The sequence below is a fragment of the Elgaria multicarinata genome, chromosome 4, assembly GCF_023053635.1.
Source record: "Elgaria multicarinata webbii isolate HBS135686 ecotype San Diego chromosome 4, rElgMul1.1.pri, whole genome shotgun sequence".
Classification (NCBI taxonomy): Eukaryota; Metazoa; Chordata; class Lepidosauria; order Squamata; family Anguidae; genus Elgaria; species Elgaria multicarinata.
The window spans coordinates 5,201,616-5,223,761 of NC_086174.1; the positions used below are offsets into that span (position 1 = coordinate 5,201,616).

The 22,146-nt window shown below is 46.7% G+C and overlaps 1 protein-coding gene across 3 annotated transcripts in view; it reads left to right on the forward strand.

Annotated features, from left to right (window-relative positions):
- EXTL3 (exostosin like glycosyltransferase 3) overlaps positions 1 to 17,619 on the forward strand; it is a 208,354-nt gene extending 190,735 nt beyond the window's left edge. For all 3 annotated transcript variants that reach the window (XM_063123729.1, XM_063123728.1, XM_063123730.1), the window contains exons 5-8: positions 5,921 to 6,048; positions 10,965 to 11,109; positions 11,962 to 12,090; positions 15,440 to 17,619. In XM_063123729.1, coding sequence (XP_062979799.1) covers positions 5,921 to 6,048; positions 10,965 to 11,109; positions 11,962 to 12,090; positions 15,440 to 15,649 — 612 coding nt within the window. In that variant the 3' untranslated portion in view covers positions 15,650 to 17,619. The remainder of the gene's footprint in view (positions 1 to 5,920; positions 6,049 to 10,964; positions 11,110 to 11,961; positions 12,091 to 15,439) is intronic.
- The last annotated feature ends 4,527 nt before the right edge of the window (positions 17,620 to 22,146 follow it).

Here is a 22,146-nt window from a genome sequence, read left to right on the forward strand (position 1 = left end):
CGCAAAAAGTACTGGCAGTGATGATCACGTTAACAGTTGCCATTACAAAATGTTGTTGGGTGACGACAATTCCTTCACTACAGGAGATTGCTGAATCTAAATGTCATTCCAGTATGAATCATAGAATCATAGAATAGTAGAGTTGGAAGGGGCCTACAAGGCCATCGAGTCCAACCCCCTGCTCAATGCAGGAATCCATCCTAAAGCATCCCTGACAGATGGTTGTCCAGCTGCCTCTTGAAGGCCTCTAGTGTGGGAGAGCCCACAACCTCACCAGGCAACTGATTCCATTGTCGTACTGCTCTAACAGTCAGGAAGTTTTTCCTGATGTGCAGCTGGAATTTGACTTCCTGTAACCCGTTATTCCGTGTCCTGCACTCTGGGAGGATTGAGAAGAGATCCTGGCCCTCCTCTGTGTGACAACCTTTTAAGTATTTGAAGAGAGCTCTCATGTCTCCCCTCAATCTTCTCTTCCCCAGGCTAAACATGCCCAGTTCTTTCAGTCTCTCTTCATAGGGCTTTGTTTCCAGGCCCCTGATCGTCCTGGTCTGTATGTAAAGTTTTATAAAACTGTACAACACCCTGTGCAGTATCTCCAGGGGTTTCCACAACTTCGTGCGTCCATATAGGTTCAATAAAGATTTTATGTTGTTCTCTCCTCAATGGCGGTCGGCCATTTCAATTTCTGAAAGAAATTGTGTTGAAAAGCAATTGTTTTGAAATTGTTGTAATCTGCTCAGAGAACTTTTTTTTTAGGGGTGGGGAATCCAAAATACAGTACAATAAAATAATACATGTCCACCTCAATACATGCTTTTGAAATCCTGCTGTTTCTGTATTATGTGCATGTGATTAAAAATTCATTTGGACAAGTTATTTTTTCTGAAGCCCTTCCAACCTATTAACCTCTGTCTCTTAAGTCTTTAATTTCTTGCAGACGTTTGCATCTCAGAGTTTTATTATTTTCAATCATCGTTTCTCCCACGGCTTGTAGTTTTCGAAGCTACCCAGATGGTCAAGAAACGCATATTGTTGAGGTTTTTAGTTCTTATCTTAGGAATAATACTCTCATCAGTTAGAAGTAAATTATTACATCTCCCTTGGTGGCTGTTTTCCCCCTTGCTTTGAAAGGGAAATGATTCCCAGGCAGGAAAAATTCAGCCGACACAAAGGACATCTTCGTTTCTCTCCCCTTCACTCCCCCCAACCCCATTTTCCATCGTTTATAGCCGATTGCAGCCAACTTGCTTTTTTCGCTGAAACTGGCAACTTGTCATTGCTTGGGGACCAACACGGCAAATTGTTGCTTTGATTTGGTGGTGACATTCACACACACCCCTTTGGTATCTACACTGTAAATGGGATTAGTAAAGTTTACCCCCAAGTTGTAATATTTCAAGGTTCCAGCTCCCCACCCCCACCCAAAAAATGAAGCCAAATTTCCCCCGGCCTACTCCAGTGTAAGCCCTCAATCCTTCTCTCCTGTCCCATTAGACCACACCTATTATTATTATTATTATTATTATTATTATTATTTATTTATATAGCACCATCAGTGTACATGGTGCTGTACAGAGTAAAACAGTAAATAGCAAGACCCTGCCGCATAGGCTTACAATCTAATAAAATCATAGTAAAACAATAAGGAGGGGAAGAGAATGCCAACAGGTACAGGGTAGGGTAAGCAGGCACAGGGTAGGGTAAAACTAACAGTAGAAAGTAACAGTAGAAGTCTGCACAACATCAAGTTTTAAAAGCTTTAGGAAAAAGAAAAGTTTTTAGTTGAGCTTTAAAAGCTGCGGTTGAACTTGTAGTTCTCAAATGTTCTGGAAGAGCGTTCCAGGCGTAAGGGGCAGCAGAAGAGAATGGACGAAGCCGAGCAAGGGAAGTAGAGGCCTTTGGGCAGGCGAGAAACGTGGCATCAGAGGAGCGAAGAGCACGAGCGGGGCAATAGTGTGAGATGAGAGAGGAGAGATAGGAAGGAGCTAGACCGTGAAAAGCTTTGAAGGTTAACAGGAGAAGTTTATATTGGATTCTGGAGTGAATTGGAAGCCAATGAAGAGATTTCAGAAGCGGCGTAACATGGTCGGAGCGGCGAGCCAAGAAGATGATCTTTGCGGCAGAGTGGTGAACAGAAACCAATGCTGGATCAGACCAAGGGTCCATCTAGTCCAGCACTCTGTTCACACAGTGGCCAAGCAGCCGTTGACCAGGAACCCACAAGCAGGACATGATGCAACCGCACCCTCCCACCCATGTTCCCCAGCAACTGGTGCACACCAGCTTACTGCCTCGAATACTGGAGATGGCACACAACCATCAGGGCTAGTAGCCATTGATAGCCTTGATTATCCAACCCCCTTTTAAAGCCATTCAAATCTGTGGCCATCACTACATCTTGTGGTAGTGAATTCCATAATTTAACTATGTGCTGTGTGAAGAAGTCCTTTCTTTTATTTGCCCTGCAGGTCCCACCCATCAGCTTCATGGGATATGACCCCATTGGGTTCTAGTATTTCGAGAGAGGAGAAAAAATGTCTCCCTGTCTACATTCTCCACACCATGCATAATTTTGTACACATCTATCATGTCTCCTCTTAGCCTCCTTTTTCCCCGCTAAACAATCCCTAGTTGATGTAGCCTTCCCTCATAGGGGAGATGCACTTACCGGCCAGTGGTGTCTGCAATACTTTATGCATGGTGAAGGGGAAAGACGAAGGTCTCTCTCTCCACTCTCTGGGCAGTGCCTTGTGATTGCAAGCTATTTAAGACCTGTTAGCTCCTTGGGAAATGTAGTTGTCCCATGGGCTACTAACATTGCAGGTAGCCCCTGGGGAAAAATGATATTTTCCAAGGTCTACTGGGGAGGCTAGGCATTGTGCTATTGCCAGGTTCCAGAAAGAGGGTGGATGGGAGGGGAAGGCCTTCTTCTTCTCCATCACCGTGGATGGAGAACTACACAGCGCATAGTTAAACTATGGGATTCGCTTTCACAAGACGTAGTGATGGGCACCAATTTGGATGGCCTTAAAAGGCGGTTGGATAAATTACTCGAGGAGAAGACTATCAATATCTACTAGCTACTGCTACGTCCAGTATCAGAGACAGTAAGACTATATGCACCAATAGCTGGGGAACATGGGTAGGAGGGTGCTGTTGCACCGTGTCCTGCCTTATTGGTCCCTGGCCGATGGCTCTTTGGCCACTGTGTGAACAGAGTGCTGGACTAGATGGACCCTTGGTCTGATCCAGCATCATGACACTTGTTAGGTTCTTATGTTCTTATTGCTAGGTCCAATAAGGGGGTTTGGTGGAGGGGTGAATGCTTGCGGGGCACGTAAACCGGCCCTTTTTCTCTGACTCGGGCTTAATCCAATCCAGAGAAGGGTCCGATGACCTTGTAAGGGCCATCTCTTCTTTGAGTTGAGCGTGCAAACCCAAGTCAGGTGAGCGTTGCTGGCATCTCTAGTCAAGAAGAGCCTTTCACAAGACCCTTTTATGACCTGGACACCAAGGAGAAGGTCCATCAGTTGATGAGATTTCTGTCTCAAAAACAAGTAAATTGATGGGAAGTATAGTTATGATGGTGTCCAAAACGTTTTAGCCAGCCCTATCCGTTCAACCTCTAACACACTGATCCTAAGAACTTTACTTCTACATGGATTATATGGAAGGTTTGGGTCGTCATCCCAGTTAATGTATTCTGGATTGTGGTGTTAGTTCACTCGAAATACTCTAAGAGAGAATTTGCTCATGATTTTCCTCAGGAGGCAGTGTTTGCATTACGGTCTTCTGCACGTTTACAGGAAAACGGCAAGTCGAATCGATGTAGCCGTTTGAGTTACTTCCTTAGAATATATTGATTCACAGGGTGTTTGCATCTTAAATATCTCCAAATAAATATCGGCTCATTATGCAGAAATCTATATATGTGTTCAGATGCATTATTGTTAGTGCTATTATTATTATTGATTACTCTCAAAGCTGCGTGGAACTAGAACTTAAAAGCTATCTTAATGCGCTGTGAAGTCTTGACAGCTTAATATTTAAGATCCAGGAAATGCAAAGGCTAATTTTGTTGTATATATAAACCTTAATTATTCCCTCTTGACGATTTGAGATTAATAACAACGGCTAAGTACCATTGGGTTATGTTTCTGTTTCTACATTATGACCAGTTTCCTTGCCAAAGGCAGACTCTCGATGCCAGTAATTCAGATATATATTATGCACATGTTGTAGCCATGACCCAAAGCTTTGTGGCTAGAGGGGTGAGACTCCATGCGTGTGCACAGAGAGCTTTCCAGTGCCCACCTGTGCATCCTTATCACGTGTGTGGATCATTACCTAGCTTCCAAGAGAATGCAGAAACCCATTGCTTACGTAGACCTCTGTGTACATCATACTCCCTGATGTACAACCGTTCAATTTCCACGGTCCTTGACTGTGCATTTGAGCACTTAGAGCTGAAATGGACACCTGAGTGTTCAACGCCGCGGTGGCAATGGTCTACTTAACGTTCTAGTTTCCTGCCTTTGTGCCACCTTTCTGTTTCTCTCCCTTAATTATTATCTAGAGGCATTAAACAGCCGTGTTGCTCTCTTCACTTGGGTGAGTGGCAGCAGCTTTTGTAGAAGCAGCTAGCAGGATCGTAAGAGGCGTGGAGATTGTGTGTGCGCTGGCAACCAAAGCCAGATGGCAACTGCATGCTTAGGGCTTGTATATATGTAGTAGATTTTGCTGAGCAGCTGCAAAGAGGCTTCCAGGTGCACGCGACTGCCTTTTGCAAAGCCTTGCTTGAGTGGTCAACAGCACCCAACATGGGCTGTACTGGGTGCTTTTGGCCATCGCTGAGTCCGTCTTTGCTATGCAAAAGGCTTTTCCTGCTGTAAATTTTGTTTCTGCTTTTGACGGTTCTTTCATTCTAATACTTGCAGATCGAACGTTCCATAATTTTCTCTCTCCCCCTCCCGTTAGCTATTGACAGGGGAAAGTACTAATGTTGGCTTAATGTGGGAATTTAATCATACCAGCTGTCACCCGGTTGCTTCCAACAAATATTTTCCACCGTTAATGGTTTCAGTGCAGGATTCCTTTTTAATATATGATCCCAATGTAATCTTATGCTTAATGGCGTTTTATTGCCATAATGCTGCATTTCTCTATGCTCCTTTGCAGAGTTTGCTCGCTTTAAATACCTAGGGATTGGGAGAAGAGAGGTGTTTCCATTTGGAGTGAGATGTGGCTTTCCCCCCTAGGAAAACCAGCTACCATGTGTTACATGCACAATGCGCACAATGTGTGGTTGGACTCTATGTCTTCATTCTTGTCCAATACTTTAAAAGCATAGAATCATAGAACAGCAGAGTTGGAAGGGGCCTACAAGGCTATCAAGTCCAACCCCCTGCTCCATGCAGGAATCCACCCTGCAGCATACTTGACAGATGGTTGTCCAGCAGCTTTCCTCAGCCTATTGCTCTCTAGATGGTTTAGACTCCTAGAATTCCTGACCATTAGCCCTGCTGGCTGGGGCTGATGGGAGTTGTAGTCTAAACCATCTGGAGGGCCCCACATTGGGGAAGGCTGCTTTGAAAGATCTTTGGAGGAGGCAAACCTCTCTGTTTATTCATTCATTACATTTATAACCTGCCTTTTTTCCTCCAAGGAACCCAAGGCGGCAAACATAATCCTCCTCTCTATTTTATCCTCACAACAACAACCCTGTGAGGTAGGTTGGGCTGAGAGCCTGCGACTGGCTGAAAGTCACCCAGTGGGTTTCCATGGCCGAGTGGGGACCAGAACCCGGATCTCTCATCTCCCAGCCCAATGCTCTAACCACTACACCGCACTGGCTTTTATAGCCATTATAAGATCTTGCCAGAGTTTAAATAACAAGTTGTTTATTACTTCTGTTTCTTAGGTTGTACGGACAGAGAAGAACAGTTTGAACAACCGATTTCTCCCCTGGGATGAGATTGAGACGGAGGCCATCTTGTCCATCGACGACGACGCTCACCTTCGCCATGACGAGATCATGTTTGGGTTCCGGTGAGTGAAGCCCTTCGCTGGCTGTTCTTTAACGGGTGGGCAGCGGGTTCACGTCTGACCTAGCGGCTCCTTGCAGGTCTCTGCCCCCTTGACCAGGGCATCTTCTCTAGCTCTGCCCCCTTGCTTCTCATTCCTGTAGCCCAGCCTTCCTCAACCTGGGGCGCTCCAGATGTGTTGGACTGCAACTCCCAGAATGCCCCAGCCAGCTGGCTGGGGCATTCTGGGAGATGCAGTCCAACACATCTGGAGCGCCCCAGGTTGAGGAAGGCTGCTGTAGCCTCTATTCGTCAAGCCCTGATGTTTTAAGCTCGTCTTCTCCAACTGGGTGGGCTCCAGATGTGTTTGACTGTAACGCTCATCATCCCGTTGCCCACCAGGCTGGAAAAGTCCGGCTTAAACTGACAAGTTTGTGGTCAGAGACAGAAGCACCAAGCAAAGTTGGCTCTCCTTCCTTCCCAATGTGGATTTCTCCTGTATTACCCTATTTCTTCCATTCTAAGACGCACTTTTCCCCCCCATATAAACATCTCTAAAAATGGGGTGCGTCTTAGAATCCCAGGTGTGTCTTAGGGTTTGTTTGTTTTTCTGTTGGTGGTACTGAAATTAGTGTGTGTCTTACAATCGATGGCGTCTTAACAATCGAAGAAATGCGGTACTGTTTCCATCCCTGATTTACACATCACTTTGAATTTACAGGCAAGAAAGACTGTCTGTTTAGAGCAGAGGACCGAAGGGGCAGGGGCTTCTCGGCTGTCTCCCAGGCTTGGGTATTCTGCGGCCTCCCCAAGCCCAACCCACAAAGAAAATCATTTCCCACTAGCCCCTGTGATGCTCCCCAGCTGTACGAGAGGATATTTTCCAGAAAATTAACTACATGAACTCATTTCTCTGTGTTCGCTCTTAATTCCCACCACATGGAGAAACTCATTTGCAACCGTGCTTCTATTTTTAGTAACACGCCTCTATTTATAGCTCTGGTAGAAAAGGCTGCTCTGTGCTGGCGTAACATGAGGAGTCACTGGAGTGTCCTGTGGAGGGAAATAAGCCAAAACGACGTGTATGAAGCTGCCATATTGGGGGAAGAGAGCCAAGGCGGTGTGTCGCAGGACTCCTCTTTCCCTTTGGGGACCCTGGCTCCCACCACTGAAATCAGCACACTCTCGCCCCAAATGGCATCTCAGCCCCCACCCCCTGAGAGATTTAGCTGGGTAGTCTTTCTCCTTGGGAAAGTGGGGCAGGGGGGAACGTGAGAATTATCCTGATTATATGGCTACTAGGAGGAGGGCTTTCTCTGCTGTGGCACCCCGGCTGTGGAACGAGCACCCCAGAGAGGTTCACTTGGCACCTACAGTGTACTCCTTTCGTCGCCAGCTGAAGACCTTTTTTATTTTCTCAGTATTTTAATGCTTAAAGGAAAGGAAAGGAACCTCTCGTGCAAGCACTTGAATCATAGAATCATAGAAGAGCAGAGTTGGAAGGGGCCTACAAGGCCATCGAGTCCAACCCCCTGCTCAATGCAGGAATCCACCCGAAAGCATCCCTGAGAGATGGTTGTCCAGCTGCCTCTTGAAGGCCTCTAGGGTGGGAGAGCCCACAACCTCCCTAGGTAACTGATTCCATTGTCGTACTGCTCTAACAGTCAGGAAGCTTTTCCCGATGTCCAGCTGGAATCTGGCTTCCTTTAACTTGAGCCCATTATTCCGTGTCCTGAACTCTGGGAGGATCGAGAAGAGATCCTGGCCCTCCTCTGTGTGACAACCTTTGAAGTATTTGAAGAGTGCTGTCATGTCTCCCCTCCATCTTCTCTTCTCCAGGCTAAACATGCCCAGTTCTTTCAGTCTCTCTTCATAGGCCTTTGTTTCCAGACCCCTGATCATCCTGGTTGCCCTCCTCTGAACACGCTCCAGCTTGTCTGCGTCCTTCTTGAATTGTGGAGCCCAGAACTGGACGCAATACTCTAGATGAGGCCTAACCAGGGCCGAATAGAGTCATTGCTGACTCCTAGAGGGACGCCTGCTTTCACTAACGTTTCCTTGGCAGACATTGTAGTGGGGTGGTTTGCCATTGCCTTCCCCAGTCGTGGTTACCTTTCCCCCAGCTAGCTGGGTACTCATTTTACCGACCTCGGAAGGATGGAAGGCTGAGTTGACCTGAGCCAGCTGCCTGAGAACCAGCTTCCGCTGGGATCGAACTCAGGCTGTGGGGAGAGTTTCGGCTGCAGTAACTGCCGCTTATCCCTCTGCGCCACACGAGGTTCACTTAAGTTAAATGAGGCTCAATTAAGTTAAACACTTAATTTAATTTAAATTTAAACTTTGCTGTTTTAATTCCAAATTTTAACCTATATCAATTTTTGCTGTGTGGTTTCAATCCTGGTTGTGCTTTTTGTATTGTATTTTGTTTTTGTGTTTTTAAATTGTTGGTTGTTTTTATGCTCTTCATGGTTTTAATTTTTGTGAACCCCCCAGAGAGCTTCGGCTATTGGGCGGTATAAAAATGTAATAAATAAATAAATAAAATATGTAATATCCTTCTCCAACCTGGTGCCCTCCAGATGTTTCGGATGACAAGTCCAAACATTCATGACCGTTGGCCATGCCAGTTGGGGCTGATGGGAGTTGAAGTCCAAAACATTGGGAGTGGCACCACATTGGGGAAGGCTGGTATAGAACGCATTTAATGTGAGGCCAATTCAATCTTGGTTTCAAGAATTGTCCAAATTATAGTCCGGACCCTCGCCAGAGCATTCACTAGGCAGTTCACCGCCACCCCCCAAAATTGCTGGAGGAATAAAATTGTATTGATGACACATTAAAAAAAAACCAAAACCCACAATCCTGTGAATGAGCTTTTGAGACAGTAAATGGATTGAGAAACCAAATGAGCAGGACGAACATTCCTTAAATTGTGAGTATTGATGCTCCTGGCAATTATTTCCTCCGTTCCTACGCCCACTAGTCATCTACTCTCCAAGGGCGTGATTTTAAGTCCTCCCCGCTGTCCTGCCTGTGGCTTTAGGATTAATGGACTGTTTCTGCCATCACCGTCGTAAACAAAAACCAAAAGAAGTGTGTGTATTTCTTTAATTATGGCTGAAAGCAAGACGACGCTGGGATGTCTGGATGGGGTAACTTTTGCTGTCGGCCTCGGATCTGTACATAGCTCGTCCCTCCAGGCTATCTGAAGGAACGCCTCCTCCCATATGTAAGGATGGTGAACCCCCTAAAGCAGCCTTCCTCAACCTGGGGCGCTCCAGATGTGTTGGACTACAACTCCCAGAATGCCCCAGCCAACTCTGCTGGCTGGGGCATTCTGGGAGATGCAGTCCAACACATCTGCAGGCTGGGGCATTCTGGGAGATGCAGTCCAACACATCTGGAGCGCCCCAGGTTGAGGAAGGCTGCCCTAAAGCGACGTATGAATCAGTCGCCATTGGCATGGCCACCACGCTGTCTACGTGGGCTGGGTTGTGCTCATTGTCTCCTGCCCATCCAACACCCTCCCTCTCTTCCCTGTCTTTTTATATAAAATTTTTATTGTTTCATAGTTCTGGTCACAAGGGTCAAATAATACCTCACCTATGTACATTCAGAGTTCATCCAAATATATACATACTTATTTATTCATTTATTCAAGCTTGGATATAGGACGTTTAACATTGATTGATTTAATTTAATTCCATTTAAATTCAATTCAGTTGGTAACAAGGGAGAGGGGCCTTTTCAGTGGTGGCCCCCCCAATTATGGAATGATCTCCCCGACGAGGCTCACCGGGCGCCAACATTGTTATCTTTTCGGCGCCAGGTTGAGACCTTTCTCTTCTCCCAGGCGTTTAACTGCATTTAACAACATGAGCTGAGTTTGTTTGTTTGTTTTTAACGGACCCCAGAATAGCTGTTTTTATAAGGATACTGTTGTTTTTATGCGCTTTATGATTTTATTTTATTTTATTTATTTATTTATTTATTACGTTTCGATACCGCCCAATAGACGGAGCTCTCTGGGCGGTTCACAAAAATTAAAAACATTCAAAGTATAACACAAAAGTATAAAACCATAATATAAAATACAATATAAAAGCTCAACCAGATAAAAACAGCAGCAATGCAAAATTACAAATTTAAAACACCAAGTTAAAATTCATTTATAGACTGATAAAATGCTGGGAGAATAAAAAGGTCTTCACCTGGCGTCTAAAGACATATAATGTAGGTGCCAAGCGAACCTCCTTAGGGAGCTCATGCCACAGCCGGGGTGCCACAGCAGAGAAGGCCCTGCTCCTGGGAGCCACCTGCCTCACTTCCTTCGGCAGGGGCTCGCGGAGAAGGACCTCTGAGGATGACCTTAGGGTCTGGGGAGGTACATATGGGAGGAGGCGTTCCTTCAGATAGCCTGGCCCCAAGCCGTTTAGGGCTTTAAATGTTAATACCAGCATTTTAAACTTTGTACATTTGTTTTTAATGTTTACTGTTTTTAACTTTTGTAAACCGCCCAGAGAGCTTCGGCTATGGGGCGGTATATAAATGCAATAAATAAATAAATAAATAAATTTAGGGCCCTCCAGAACTAATTCTCAGTACTCATCCACCTATGTTTTCCATAGTTCTATATATGCCCATGGGAGTGTTCTCCCATCTTCCTCTTTATTCATATAGTTAATCATAGAATAGCAGAGTTGGAAGGGGACTACAAGGCCATCGAGTCCACCTGTTTCCTCCACACACCCTCAATGAATTTCCTCCACACCCCCTCAAATTTATCTTCGTTTTGTTGTCCTCGGACTTTCCACAGTTTTTGCGTCAGCTTTTCTAGGAGGGCAGTCTGCCAAACCCTTTGATACCAGTTGTCAAAACGAAACCCTTCGCCATCCTTGCTCTCTTCCCTGTCCACTGAAGTTCTGATCTTCGCATCCGCAGGGTCTGGAGAGAGGCCAGGGACCGCATTGTCGGATTCCCTGGGCGGTACCACGCGTGGGACATCCCTCACCAGTCCTGGCTCTACAACTCCAATTACTCCTGTGAACTCTCCATGGTGCTGACGGGTGCTGCCTTCTTTCACAAAGTAAGGGGGCGAACGGGCGGGAGATGACCCGCGTCTCTGGGAAGGGCTCTTTCTTAGCTCAAATACGTTTTACTTGCAAGAAGACCTGCTGCACGAGCAAAGCTCCCTCTCTTCCTTGGGTTTGTCAAGCCAAGTGCAGTCTGGAACTGAAATGCTGCTGACCGCAGGGTTGATCTCAGCGTCTGCAGAGACGGCAGAGGGCGACGGAGCGTGGCCATTGCAATTCCAGCACTGCTCTGGGCCGCGCGTTGCTGTGCAAGTTGGACTGTTTTGCCTTGTTCCGCCCTGGGCTGGAGGTGAAGCGAAGGCACCTACTAGTAATTTACTCGCTGCTGCCCTCTAACAGCAGTCACATTTTCTGTGTGGTCCAAAACTGGGATCCAATTAGGATCAGGGCCAGCAGCTCCTTGGCGAACCTGAGGCTTTGAGTCCAAAGCCTGAATATTAGGCCCAGTAACGGAGAGGTGGCTTTAAATTCTCTCCAGCGGTTTGTGATTTTCCTTATATTTTCAATTCACGCTAATAAATGTAGCCTTGTGTTTTGTGCGGTCAGTGAGCTCTGGGACTGTGGGGATTGTAGTCCAGTGCATCTCGGGGGTTATGGGAGGCTGCTCTAGAGGCAAAACCAAAGCAATCACGTTCCTGTGTTTCGTGGAGCACCTCTGCTAGCTTGCCAGGGATGCTTCCTTTTCCCTAATACGTATTTATCTGCGCTCAGGAAACCGCTTATGATCCCTGAACTTAAATCTGGTGAATCGCAGAGCATTTTTCCCTAGCGTCTCCGGTAGTGTTTGGAACAGTCCTGTCTCCCTCCTTTGACATTTGCCCAATCTTTCTGTCTTCCACTTGCAGTACTATGCCTATTTGTATTCCTACGTGATGCCGCAGGCCATCCGTGACATGGTAGACGAATACATCAACTGTGAGGATATTGCCATGAACTTCCTGGTTTCTCATATCACTAGGAAGCCACCTATCAAAGTAAGTGCCGAGCAGAATACCTGGAGGTTCAGTTTTCCTGCGAGAACAAAGCTAGGGTGACCCTATGGAAAGGAGGATATCTTTAACTGTTGCATAGAAAAAGGAATTTCAGCAGGTGCCATTTGTACGCACGCAGCACCTGGTGAAATGCCCTCTCCATCACAACAGTTAAAGCTGCAGGAGCCCTGCCCTCTTTTCTATCTCATCACTCTAGTACAGCTCCTGCAGCTTTAACTGTTGTGATGAAGAGGGCATTTCACTAGGTGCTGCATGCATACAAAAGAAATTCCCCTTTCAATACAACAGTTAAAGATACTGGAGCCCTGTCCTCCTTTTGATATAGCCACCCTAACAACGTTGTTTTATTCATATTGCATTTTAAGGTTTTGATTTATTGTAAATTAAATTCACTGGTCTAGAAACGTTAATAAATAATAATAATCTCGACATGTGTGACCAAGGGACTGGGACATTTAATCCATTAAAGAGTTTGATTAATTGGCTCTGAAAACCTCTGTCTAAAAAGTTGCCCAGGTTATAATACATCCATCATCCCCAGTAAACCTCCCCTCTAAGCATCACAGGAGGGGTAGGGGTGTGTGTTTCATTTCATGAGATGGTCCTTCAAGCAGCGTGGGGCTGGGGGATGGTTTTAGGTGGGGCTGGCTGAACAAATGTGATCAACTTGCTACAAGCGTCAGGATCCTGACATGCCCTTAATAGTCAAATAGCTTAGACAAGGAAATTCAGTCACCTGTGAAAGCCAGAATTCCCTTAGCTTCTGCCTTTTGTTAAAAGGAAGTGTTTAGACTCTGACAGCTCAGCTAAAGACAAGGAGATAAATAGGGCTTGTGTAACAATAGCTGCTCCCCTGAAGCACATGGAGTGACCTATTTCTTTTCTGCATCTTCTGCCAAGCTTCAAAATGTGTGCATGGAAGCTCCACCCAACAGGACTTGCTAGCGGATGGTTAACTTTTCAGACCCATGCACGTGTGTGTGTGTTGCGTGTAATGCAAACCCCAGGGGTCCACTTTGATCCGAATTTGCTGATATCATTCATCTATTTATTTAATCAGTTTTACTCCGTTTTTCTGCGACGTTAATATCCAAAGCAACTTGCAAATGGATATAGTAAAACATTATCAAAAAGTTAAAATGGACAAATGTAAGGAGGGGGGGGAAGCTTGGTAATCACAGCAGTATACTATTTATTTATTTATTTATTTATTTATTTATTTATTTTTTACATTTCTATACCGCCCAATAGCCGGAGCTCTCTGGGCGGTTCACAAAAATTAAAACCATTCAAAGTATAAAACAACAGTATAAAACCATACTATAAAATACAATATAAAAGCTCAACCAGATAAAAACAGCAGCAATGCAAAATTACAAATTTAAAACCTCAAGTTAAAATGTATTTATAGACTGTTAAAATGCTGGGAGAATAAAAAGGTCTTCCTGGCGTCTAAAAACATATAATGTAGGTGCCAAGCGAACCTCCTTAGGGAGCTCATTCCACAGCCGGGGTGCCACAGCAGAGAAGGCCCTCCTCCTGGTAGCCACCTGCCTCACCTCCTTTGGCAGGGGCTCGCGGAGAAGGACCCCTGAGGATGACCTTAGGGTCTGGGCAGGTACATAAGGGAGGAGACGTTCCTTCTGATAGCCTGCCCCCAAGCCGTTTAGGGCTTTAAATGTTAATACCAGCACTTTGAATCGGGCCCGGACCTGGACTGGCAGCCAATGAAGCTGGAAAAGGACTGGCGTGATGTGGTCTCTCCGGCCAGTCCCTGTTAGTAACCGTGCTGCCCTGTTTTGTACCAGTTGAAGTTTCCGGACCATTTTCAAAGGCAGCCCCCCGTATAACGCATTGCAGTAATCCAAACGAGAGGTTATCAGAGCATGGATCACTGTAGCTAGGCTATCTCTAGAAACTATTACGGCAGTTTACAAAAGAGCAAATCACTGTACATTAAAAACCCACTTCAGCAGAACCAAAGTTTCCAAGCCCATCCAGATGCAGGAAGAGAATTCTGGAGCTGCTCTGGAGATGGACGGAGAACGCTGGAGAGGACTGGAGGGCCATGAGCCATTTCCCTCCTGGCCGGTTTTTCCTTCCGCCGACCTTCTTTCTCCTTTTAGCAGCTCCTGCTCTTCTCAGCCCCCCCATTCCCCCCCCCCCCATCCCAAGCCCTAAAGAGAAACAGTTTCCAAAGGAAACCAAAATCCAGAGTTGGGCCATAACCTTTATTCGGACCAGTCCAAATCCCACAAAATTGTGCAAGCTTTTGAGTTCTCCAGAACGATTCATCAGGCGCTACTACCAAGCTCGCCCGACGAAGAGTTCGGACGGACTCGAAAGCGTGCACACTTTCATGGACTTTGGATTGGTCCTAATAAAAGTATTGCCCAACTGTGGATTTTAGATTCTCCCCCCCCCCCCCCCATGGGACCCGCATGGCTACTTTTGTTTTGTTTTGTTTTTAACATTCCAAAGGAGGCTGTGATACTCTTTGTGGATACTCTTTGCTTTTCATAGCACTAAAATAATAATAATAATAATAATAATAATAATAATAATAATAATAATAATAATAATAATAATTTCTTACCCGCCTCTGCAATCTGATCAAGGCGGGAAACAATAATAAACGATAAAATACATAAAAAACTGAATTAAAACATAATATACATTATTTAAAACATCCTTAAAAACGTCCTAAAATCATCTTAAAATTCCACTGGATAGGCCTGCCAGAAGAGATCAGTCTTTATAGCTTTCTTGAATGCTAATAGACTGTCAAGTTGACGAGTCTCCTCCGGCAGGCCGTTCCAGTCTGGGAGCAGCAGAAGAGAAGGTCCTCTTGTGTAACAGTCGTTAATCTAGTTTTTGCTAGCTGAAGTGGATTCTTCCCAGAGGACCTGAGTGTGTGGGGCGGATTGTACGGGAGAAGGCGATCCCACAGGTAGCCTGGACCCAAACCATGTAGGGCTTTAAATTTATTTATTTATTTATTTATTTATTACATTTTTATACCGCCCAATAGCCGGAGATCTCTGGGCGGTTCACAAAAGGTAATAACCAACACTTTGTACTTCAGAAATATCCCACTGGGCACTCGTTCTGAACTCTCGAGTGGGCCTGACATGGGCCTTTCAGTGGCGGCCCTTGTGCCTGACCCATGCAGGGCTTCTTACGTTAGAACGAATAGCAGGAAACGTGTAGTCAGGAAGCGACCTTTGAACTTTGGGCCACTGAATCTACCTGTGTGCGCTGCGTCTCGGTTCGCGCTCAGGGACTCCATCTTCCTCCCCGTTGACCGCCTTTCCTGCTCTCCCGTGCCCAGGTGACTTCCCGCTGGACTTTCCGCTGCCCCGGCTGCCCTCAGGCCCTTTCCCACGACGACTCCCACTTCCACGAGCGGCACAAATGCATCAACTTCTTCGTCAAAGTCTACGGCTACATGCCCTTGCTGTACACCCAGTTCCGCGTGGACTCGGTCCTCTTCAAGACCCGGCTGCCCCACGACAAGACGAAATGTTTCAAGTTCATCTAGGCTCGGAGGCCGCGGCTACGGACGTCCGGGAGGCGCCGAAGAGGGGGGGGGGCACGGGCGGTGCCTTGACGACCCCTTCCTCCCCTAGAACGGGCGCTTCGTTCTTTCTGTCGAAGTAGAGACACAATTGCGGATTCCTCATGTGCGCAAGCCCCCCCCCCCGGAACTGAACGGCGTCGGTGGGGGGCCCTTTGCGGACTCGGCTTTGAGCCACGTACTGGGGGTGGGCAGGGGATCAGAAACTTTGGTTAGTCCCCCAGCTAGTGGGTGAACCGAGGGTGGAACTGGGGTTTTTAAAATATTAATTATTATTTAAAATGGAAGTGTTTTAGATATGCCTCACGAGGCTTTCTATTTTTTTCGACAGGGCGGGGAGGGAGGGAGGGGTAATTTTGGTTTTCTTTTGTTTTGTACCCGGTTCATCGTTTGCTTGGGGAAAAGGAAAGACGCAAGGGAGCCCCCACTGCTCCTTGATGACCCCATGTGCTCTTGCGGGGGGCAGGGGCAGCGGTAGCTTTGGCTCCCAGAGGCCCCTCGCCGCTCGGTCTGTTGTGCTTAAAATTTGCTTGGGATTTCACGCAGGAAACGGTGGGTCCTTCCTTTGCAAAACTCCTCCCTTGTTCCTTCCCACGTTGTGGCTGCTACGGAGCTCACTGCTTGCCGGCGAGCGCCCCCCCCCCCACTGTGGTAAAGCAAAGTCCCCCCCCCCACAACCCAGCCGGCTTGCCTGTCCCACGTGCCTGCTGCTGATAATGGATTACACTGCACTACCCTTTCATGGTGTCTTCCCGGTCGGACTACACCAGCTCCCCACAAATGAGCGTTGCGCTGTGTTGCAACTCCCATAATTCTGGGGATCATGGTGGTTGCAATACAGCCGCTCTAGAGGACGTCAGGATGGAGGAGGTCCCTCCCGTTTCTGCCCAGTGGCGCTTCGCCAACTTCCGATGCCTTGCAGGGGTGTGTGTGTGTGTGTGTGTGTGTGTGTGTGTGTGTGTGAAAAATGTCTGGAGTCCTTTCCCCTGCGGCTTCTCCCGTCCATTGTCACTTCTTCCCCAGCCCATGTGAGCGCTGATTAAGCTCCACCGCCTTCTAGAGGACTGCACTCAAAGGTCTTCGCATTGCTTAGCCCCAGGGATGAGGCACGTGTGCTCCTCCAATCGCTGTGGGACCGCAAGTCCCATCACCTCTTACTCTTAGCTATGCAGGCGATGTCTGATGGGGGTTGCAGTCCAACAGCTGGACTACGAAAAAGGGTCCGTATTGTGTATTGTAGTGATGTGGCAGGGCTCTTCTTTGAAAGGAGGTTTAATGCAAATGCGGGCATGTGGGGTGCAGCTGTTTCAGTCCTTTGGATGTGGCCTCTTACTGATTGCATCACAGTTCTCTCTCTCACACGCACCTGTGCACTCACCTGCCCCTCCATCCCGCCCTTCTTCATGGGCTCAGGTCTCTGCGCCATCTTCACGTCGAATGGTGTCCTTTGCTTGCTGACGAAAGGCACCCGAAATCCATCCTGGGTCTGCAGCCCTACAGACCAACACATCTCACCCCAAGTTCACTCAAAAGGAAGATTCACACGCGCGCACACACACGCAAACGAAATGCTTTTGAGGAGTTACTGGGCACCCAGCCTCGGACATGGCCTGCCCGCCTGACTTGAGAACGTTTTCTTAAAGGACGTCCATGAACTCTTCGCCAAACTAACAATGAGGTGTAACTACTTGCTGATTTCTCTCTTCCCCTCCTGCTTCACTTCGGTTTTTCTTTTTCTCGGTAAGGAAGGTGATGATAAAATAGCCGCGTTCGCACGATGCCATCTATGCTGACCGTCCCCGTTCTACATTCAGCCCACTCACCTTGCCCAGCCTGGAGCCCTGCAGATGCTTCTGTACTGCAACTTTTCTAATCTTCATCCGGCGTCTCGCTTCCCTCTAGCTCAGCCTTCCTCAACCTGGGGCGCTCCAGATGTGTTGGACTACAACTCCCAGAATGCCCCAGGCTGGGGCATTCTGGGAGATGCAGTCCAACACATCTGGAGCGCCCCAGGTTGAGGAAGGTTGCTCTAGCTGATGGTGTATGAGGCAATGGAGTCTAGTGGCTCCAAGGCCAGTGGGGCGGTGAATCCGCTCCGGGTTTCAGTTACAACCAGTCAGAACCATCTTGCGCCACACCTTGAGCAGCGCCTTTAGAGCTCTGACTGGTTGTAACTGAAACCCGGAGCGGATTCACTGCCCCACTGACATCAGAGCCACCGGCCTCCGCTGGCATCAAGGTACTTCTTTGAGGGCACAACGCTTGTTTCAACAGGAGAAAAAAGTCCTACAACTCCCAGCATTAGCTGGCTGGGAAATGCTCAGAGTTGTAGGAATATTTTCTGTTGAAACACAGCGTTGCGCCCCGATTTACCCTCCTGCCGCCTTCTGGGCTGAGCAGCACTGCCCACCTGTTTCCCCAATGCATTTCGGCGCCTCTTACGCGTCTCGCTCGTACTTTCTCTAATAGTAGTGTGTTTACCCTGCAACCCTGGTTCCTATTCTTCCTCTGCCTTCGCTGTGCTGGTTGCAGCTAGCCCAGTTTGCCCCCCCCCCCCCCGGTAGATCCAGGCTTCAATCCAGCGCTGTGCTCTGTCCCGCTCAGTGCTCCCTGAGCAAAGACTCCGATTATAGCCACGATGTACAGCTCAAGCACGTAAGGTACTCACTCCCTTTCAAATGGTGTCAGCGCTTTTTAAAAAAACGTGTGCATTCGGGACTTTTTTAAAAGTATCTACTGGAATTGTATTTCTTGTCACCTCGATTTTAGGACTATTCCAAATCATGTCTTTAAAAAAAATACATTTGCAGGCTAAGATGGAGTCTGACTAGGCCGTCCCCTACACCTCGTGCTAGATCTTCTGCTGGGGGGAACAGTCTGGTTGATTATTGGTGCCTTCTTTCACGCTGGCCGTTGTGCGGCCCTCACTAGAAGGTGTTTTCCGTGGCCGTGACAAAAGGAGAAGGCAGTGGCCATGCGACTCTAACCCCATCAGTCCTTGAGCCAAACCAGAGGGGCTCCGCCGACCTTGAACGTCCAGATTCATAACATTCCACCCACAAGTCTGCCATATTCTTCTCTGTCAAAATGGCGGTTCTCCTTTTTGTTTCCTGGAGATGACAGAAGGAGCCGGGGAAGCGAAGATATTCCTACTCCAAGGCATTCTGGGTCCCCAACGACTGACTGTGTGTGGCGCTCTCCTTCCATTTTATCTCTGTCCCCCCCTGCCCCCTGCCCAACATCTATCACTGGTCCCTCCATTCCCTGCCATGAGGGATGTGTTTAAAAGCTCTGTGAGCCCCAAATTTTAAATGGCGGTTTAAAAAAAACAGAAAGTGGGAGGGAGGGAGGGATCGACAACCCTGACACGAGCACAATATTCATACGTTGAATTTTGTAAAAGGATAAAATAAACTCAGAGTTTAACTTGAACTGTCTGTCTGTCTGTCTGATTGACTCCTGTGATGGAAGGAAGTTCTTTATGGAGGCAATCAGTGGGCCCTTGTGATTCATACTGAGCAAGACCTCACCGACGGTGCCATACCTGGCACGATGTTGATGCCGCTTAATCCAAAATCGTCTTGAAACATTGTTGAGCTATTGCAGTAATAATAATAATAATAATAATAATAATAATAATAATAATACGTACCTCATCGACATAGCAATACCGAATGACAAAAAATGTTGTAGGAAGAGGAGAAGAGAGGAAAATATACACCACTGGCCATGGAAGTCAAAAAACGATGGCAACAGGAAAAGGTCGCAATTATTCCGCTAGTCACATCAGTCACTGGCATCACATCAAAAAACTATACAGAAAACCTTCAGAAACTGGGCCTACTAAAATACATCCACACCAACATCCAGAAAGCGGTCATAATTAAAACATGCTCAATTGTCAGGAAATTCCTGAATCTGTAAAAGACAGCATGACTGGACAAAGCCCATCATGTCCATCTAGAAAAACCGTAGATGCTAAAAAGAGAAATCAACTCTGGTGCTTGAGTTTCGACCAGGAACGCCGAAAATTACAACGCCGTAACTGCGGGTGAGAAAACCAGTGAGACACAGTAGCGCCTGCTAGCACAGCAACTGTTTCCAGGTTAGAGAGAACAAGTTTTGACTTCGTATTTGTATTTGTCTATTTGTATTTTTATGTACATGCCACTGGGGTGTATAGTGATGCAATGACTGTAATAGTTTATATTCTATGTGAGGCATTGCCAGGGGGAAGTAAAATATCTTTGGCAAGGTATCAATAGGGGAAGATAGTGATTACATATGATTAGAAATAAGCCATTAACGGGGAATCATAGAACCATAGAATAGCAGAGTTGGAAGGGGCCTACAAGGCCATCGAGTCCAACCCCCTGCTCAATGCAGGAATCCACCCTAAAGCATCCCTGACAGAGGGTTGTCCAGCTGCCTCTTGAATGACTCTAGTGTGGGAGAGCCCACCACCTCCCTAGGTAACTGGTTCCATTGTCGTACTGCTCTAACAGTCAGGAAGTTTTTCCTGATGTCCAGCTGGAATCTGGCTTCCTGTAACTTGAGCCCGTTATTCTGTGCCCTGCACTCTGGGATGATTGAGAATCATAGAAAAGCAGAGTTGGAAGGGGCCTACAAGGCCATCAAGTCCAACCCCCTGCTCAATGCAGGAATCCACCCTAAAGCATCCCTGACAGATGGTGATGCGTTAAGTCAGAAAAGCTTAGATTTTTGAAGTGAAAGATTTTTGAAGTGCAAAATTTGTGGACTTGGGTCAGCAGATAGTATTATCTAATCCTGGGGAGGGATAAGGACAAAAGTGTCCCTAGAAAAACCTTTAGTCTCCATGACTTGTGGCAACTACAAAATCTGTAGATAGGAGTAGATGAGGTTTCTATATGAAATGTTTCATTAATGCATGGGTGTTGTTCCTGTTTTGTTATTTTTTAAAAGAATTGTATATTTTATTATAGCTCCTGACGAAGGACGATACGTCCGAAACGTTGAGCAGAGCATTTTTGGATTTTAAGAATAAAATCGTTTTTAATACGTTTATCAAGCACCAGAGTTGATTTCTCTTTTTAGCATCTACATCTAGAAAAACCACCATGAGTGAGAAAGAGACATAATACTAGCTGCTGGTGGTGATGGTAGCAATAGTAATAGCAGTAATTCTCAAATACGAAATAAAGAAGTGCTAACTTTCGAGTTTTAGGGAACGACCTAGGAAATTGCCTTACAAAGGGTCAGCCTGTCGTTCCACCTTGCTCCACGTTGTCTTCCGTGTGACTGGCAAAGGCTAGAACACACCCAAGTATTTATTGCAGTTCACAGCAAATCTATCTGCTTTCACGAAGGTGGGAAACATTGTTCGGCCCTTTGGTATTTCATCTGCCTCCCAGGAGTTCCCAAAGTGCATAGCAGAGGTTGTAGGGTCGCTCCAGAGGAAGCGGCCTTCCATTTTACCTATATCTCAGCGATTGCTTATTGGTCAGGGATATAGAGAGTGAGATTGCAAGAGATAAATCACACCAAGCAGGGAGCAAAAGAACTCTCGGTTTACTGATAAACAGACTCCTTTGTAGCTGGCAGGGTGGATGCAGTTCAGAGGCGTTTTTGCAGAGCCGTACGTTTCGTAAGGACGAATTCTAAAGAGATGTTCTTTGATTCGGCTTCTCATTAAATGTCCAAAACAGCCACTTACAACAAAAAGTTCCAAGGCTCTGAGGATGCGTGGCTTTAACCACTGCAGTAATTCCGAACAGCAGTTTTGCAAGAACAGGTGAACACGGACACCCAACAGGATTCCCAAAGGAAGGATTCCCAACAAGAGCTGGAGGATAGGAGTTTGCACACGCGCGTATGCATTCAGAGTTTTGAACTAACGCTGGATGGAAGAAAGAGATGTTAGGCAGTAGAAAAGGTGGTGTTTTTCTGAGATTGAAATGCCAAATGACGAATGCATTCAATTTCTGCCATAGGACACACTGTGCAGGACCCAAAAATAAAACATTGGATAAGGGAAGAGTCTGTTGCACACGTGTTCCAGCCAGTTATGGGTGGCACGGTTAGCTCTGATGTCATTGGCCCCTTCCCTATCAAGGTAAGGAGTTCAGTCTTGCCAGGAGGTGGGTCCGTGTTTGGGACTTGGTGACATTTGGGTTGCTATTATTCAACTTTCGCTATTGGCTTTTTTCTAACGGTCCAGCACAGCAGCTTTATGTTTTGATTGTTTGGGGTTAGACACTACAGAGAAGAAAATCCTGGAACCTGAAAACAAGGTAGCATTTTTGCTGCATGTGTCTGTAGTGATGGAACTTTTCCCGTGTTGGGAATGGGGGAGAGGCTAACCCAGGGCTCAGTCCTGGGCCCAGTGCTCTTTAACATTTTTATTAATGATTTGGACCAGGAGGTGCAGGGAACGCTGATCAAATTTGCAGATGACACCAAATTGGGTGGCTAATACCCTG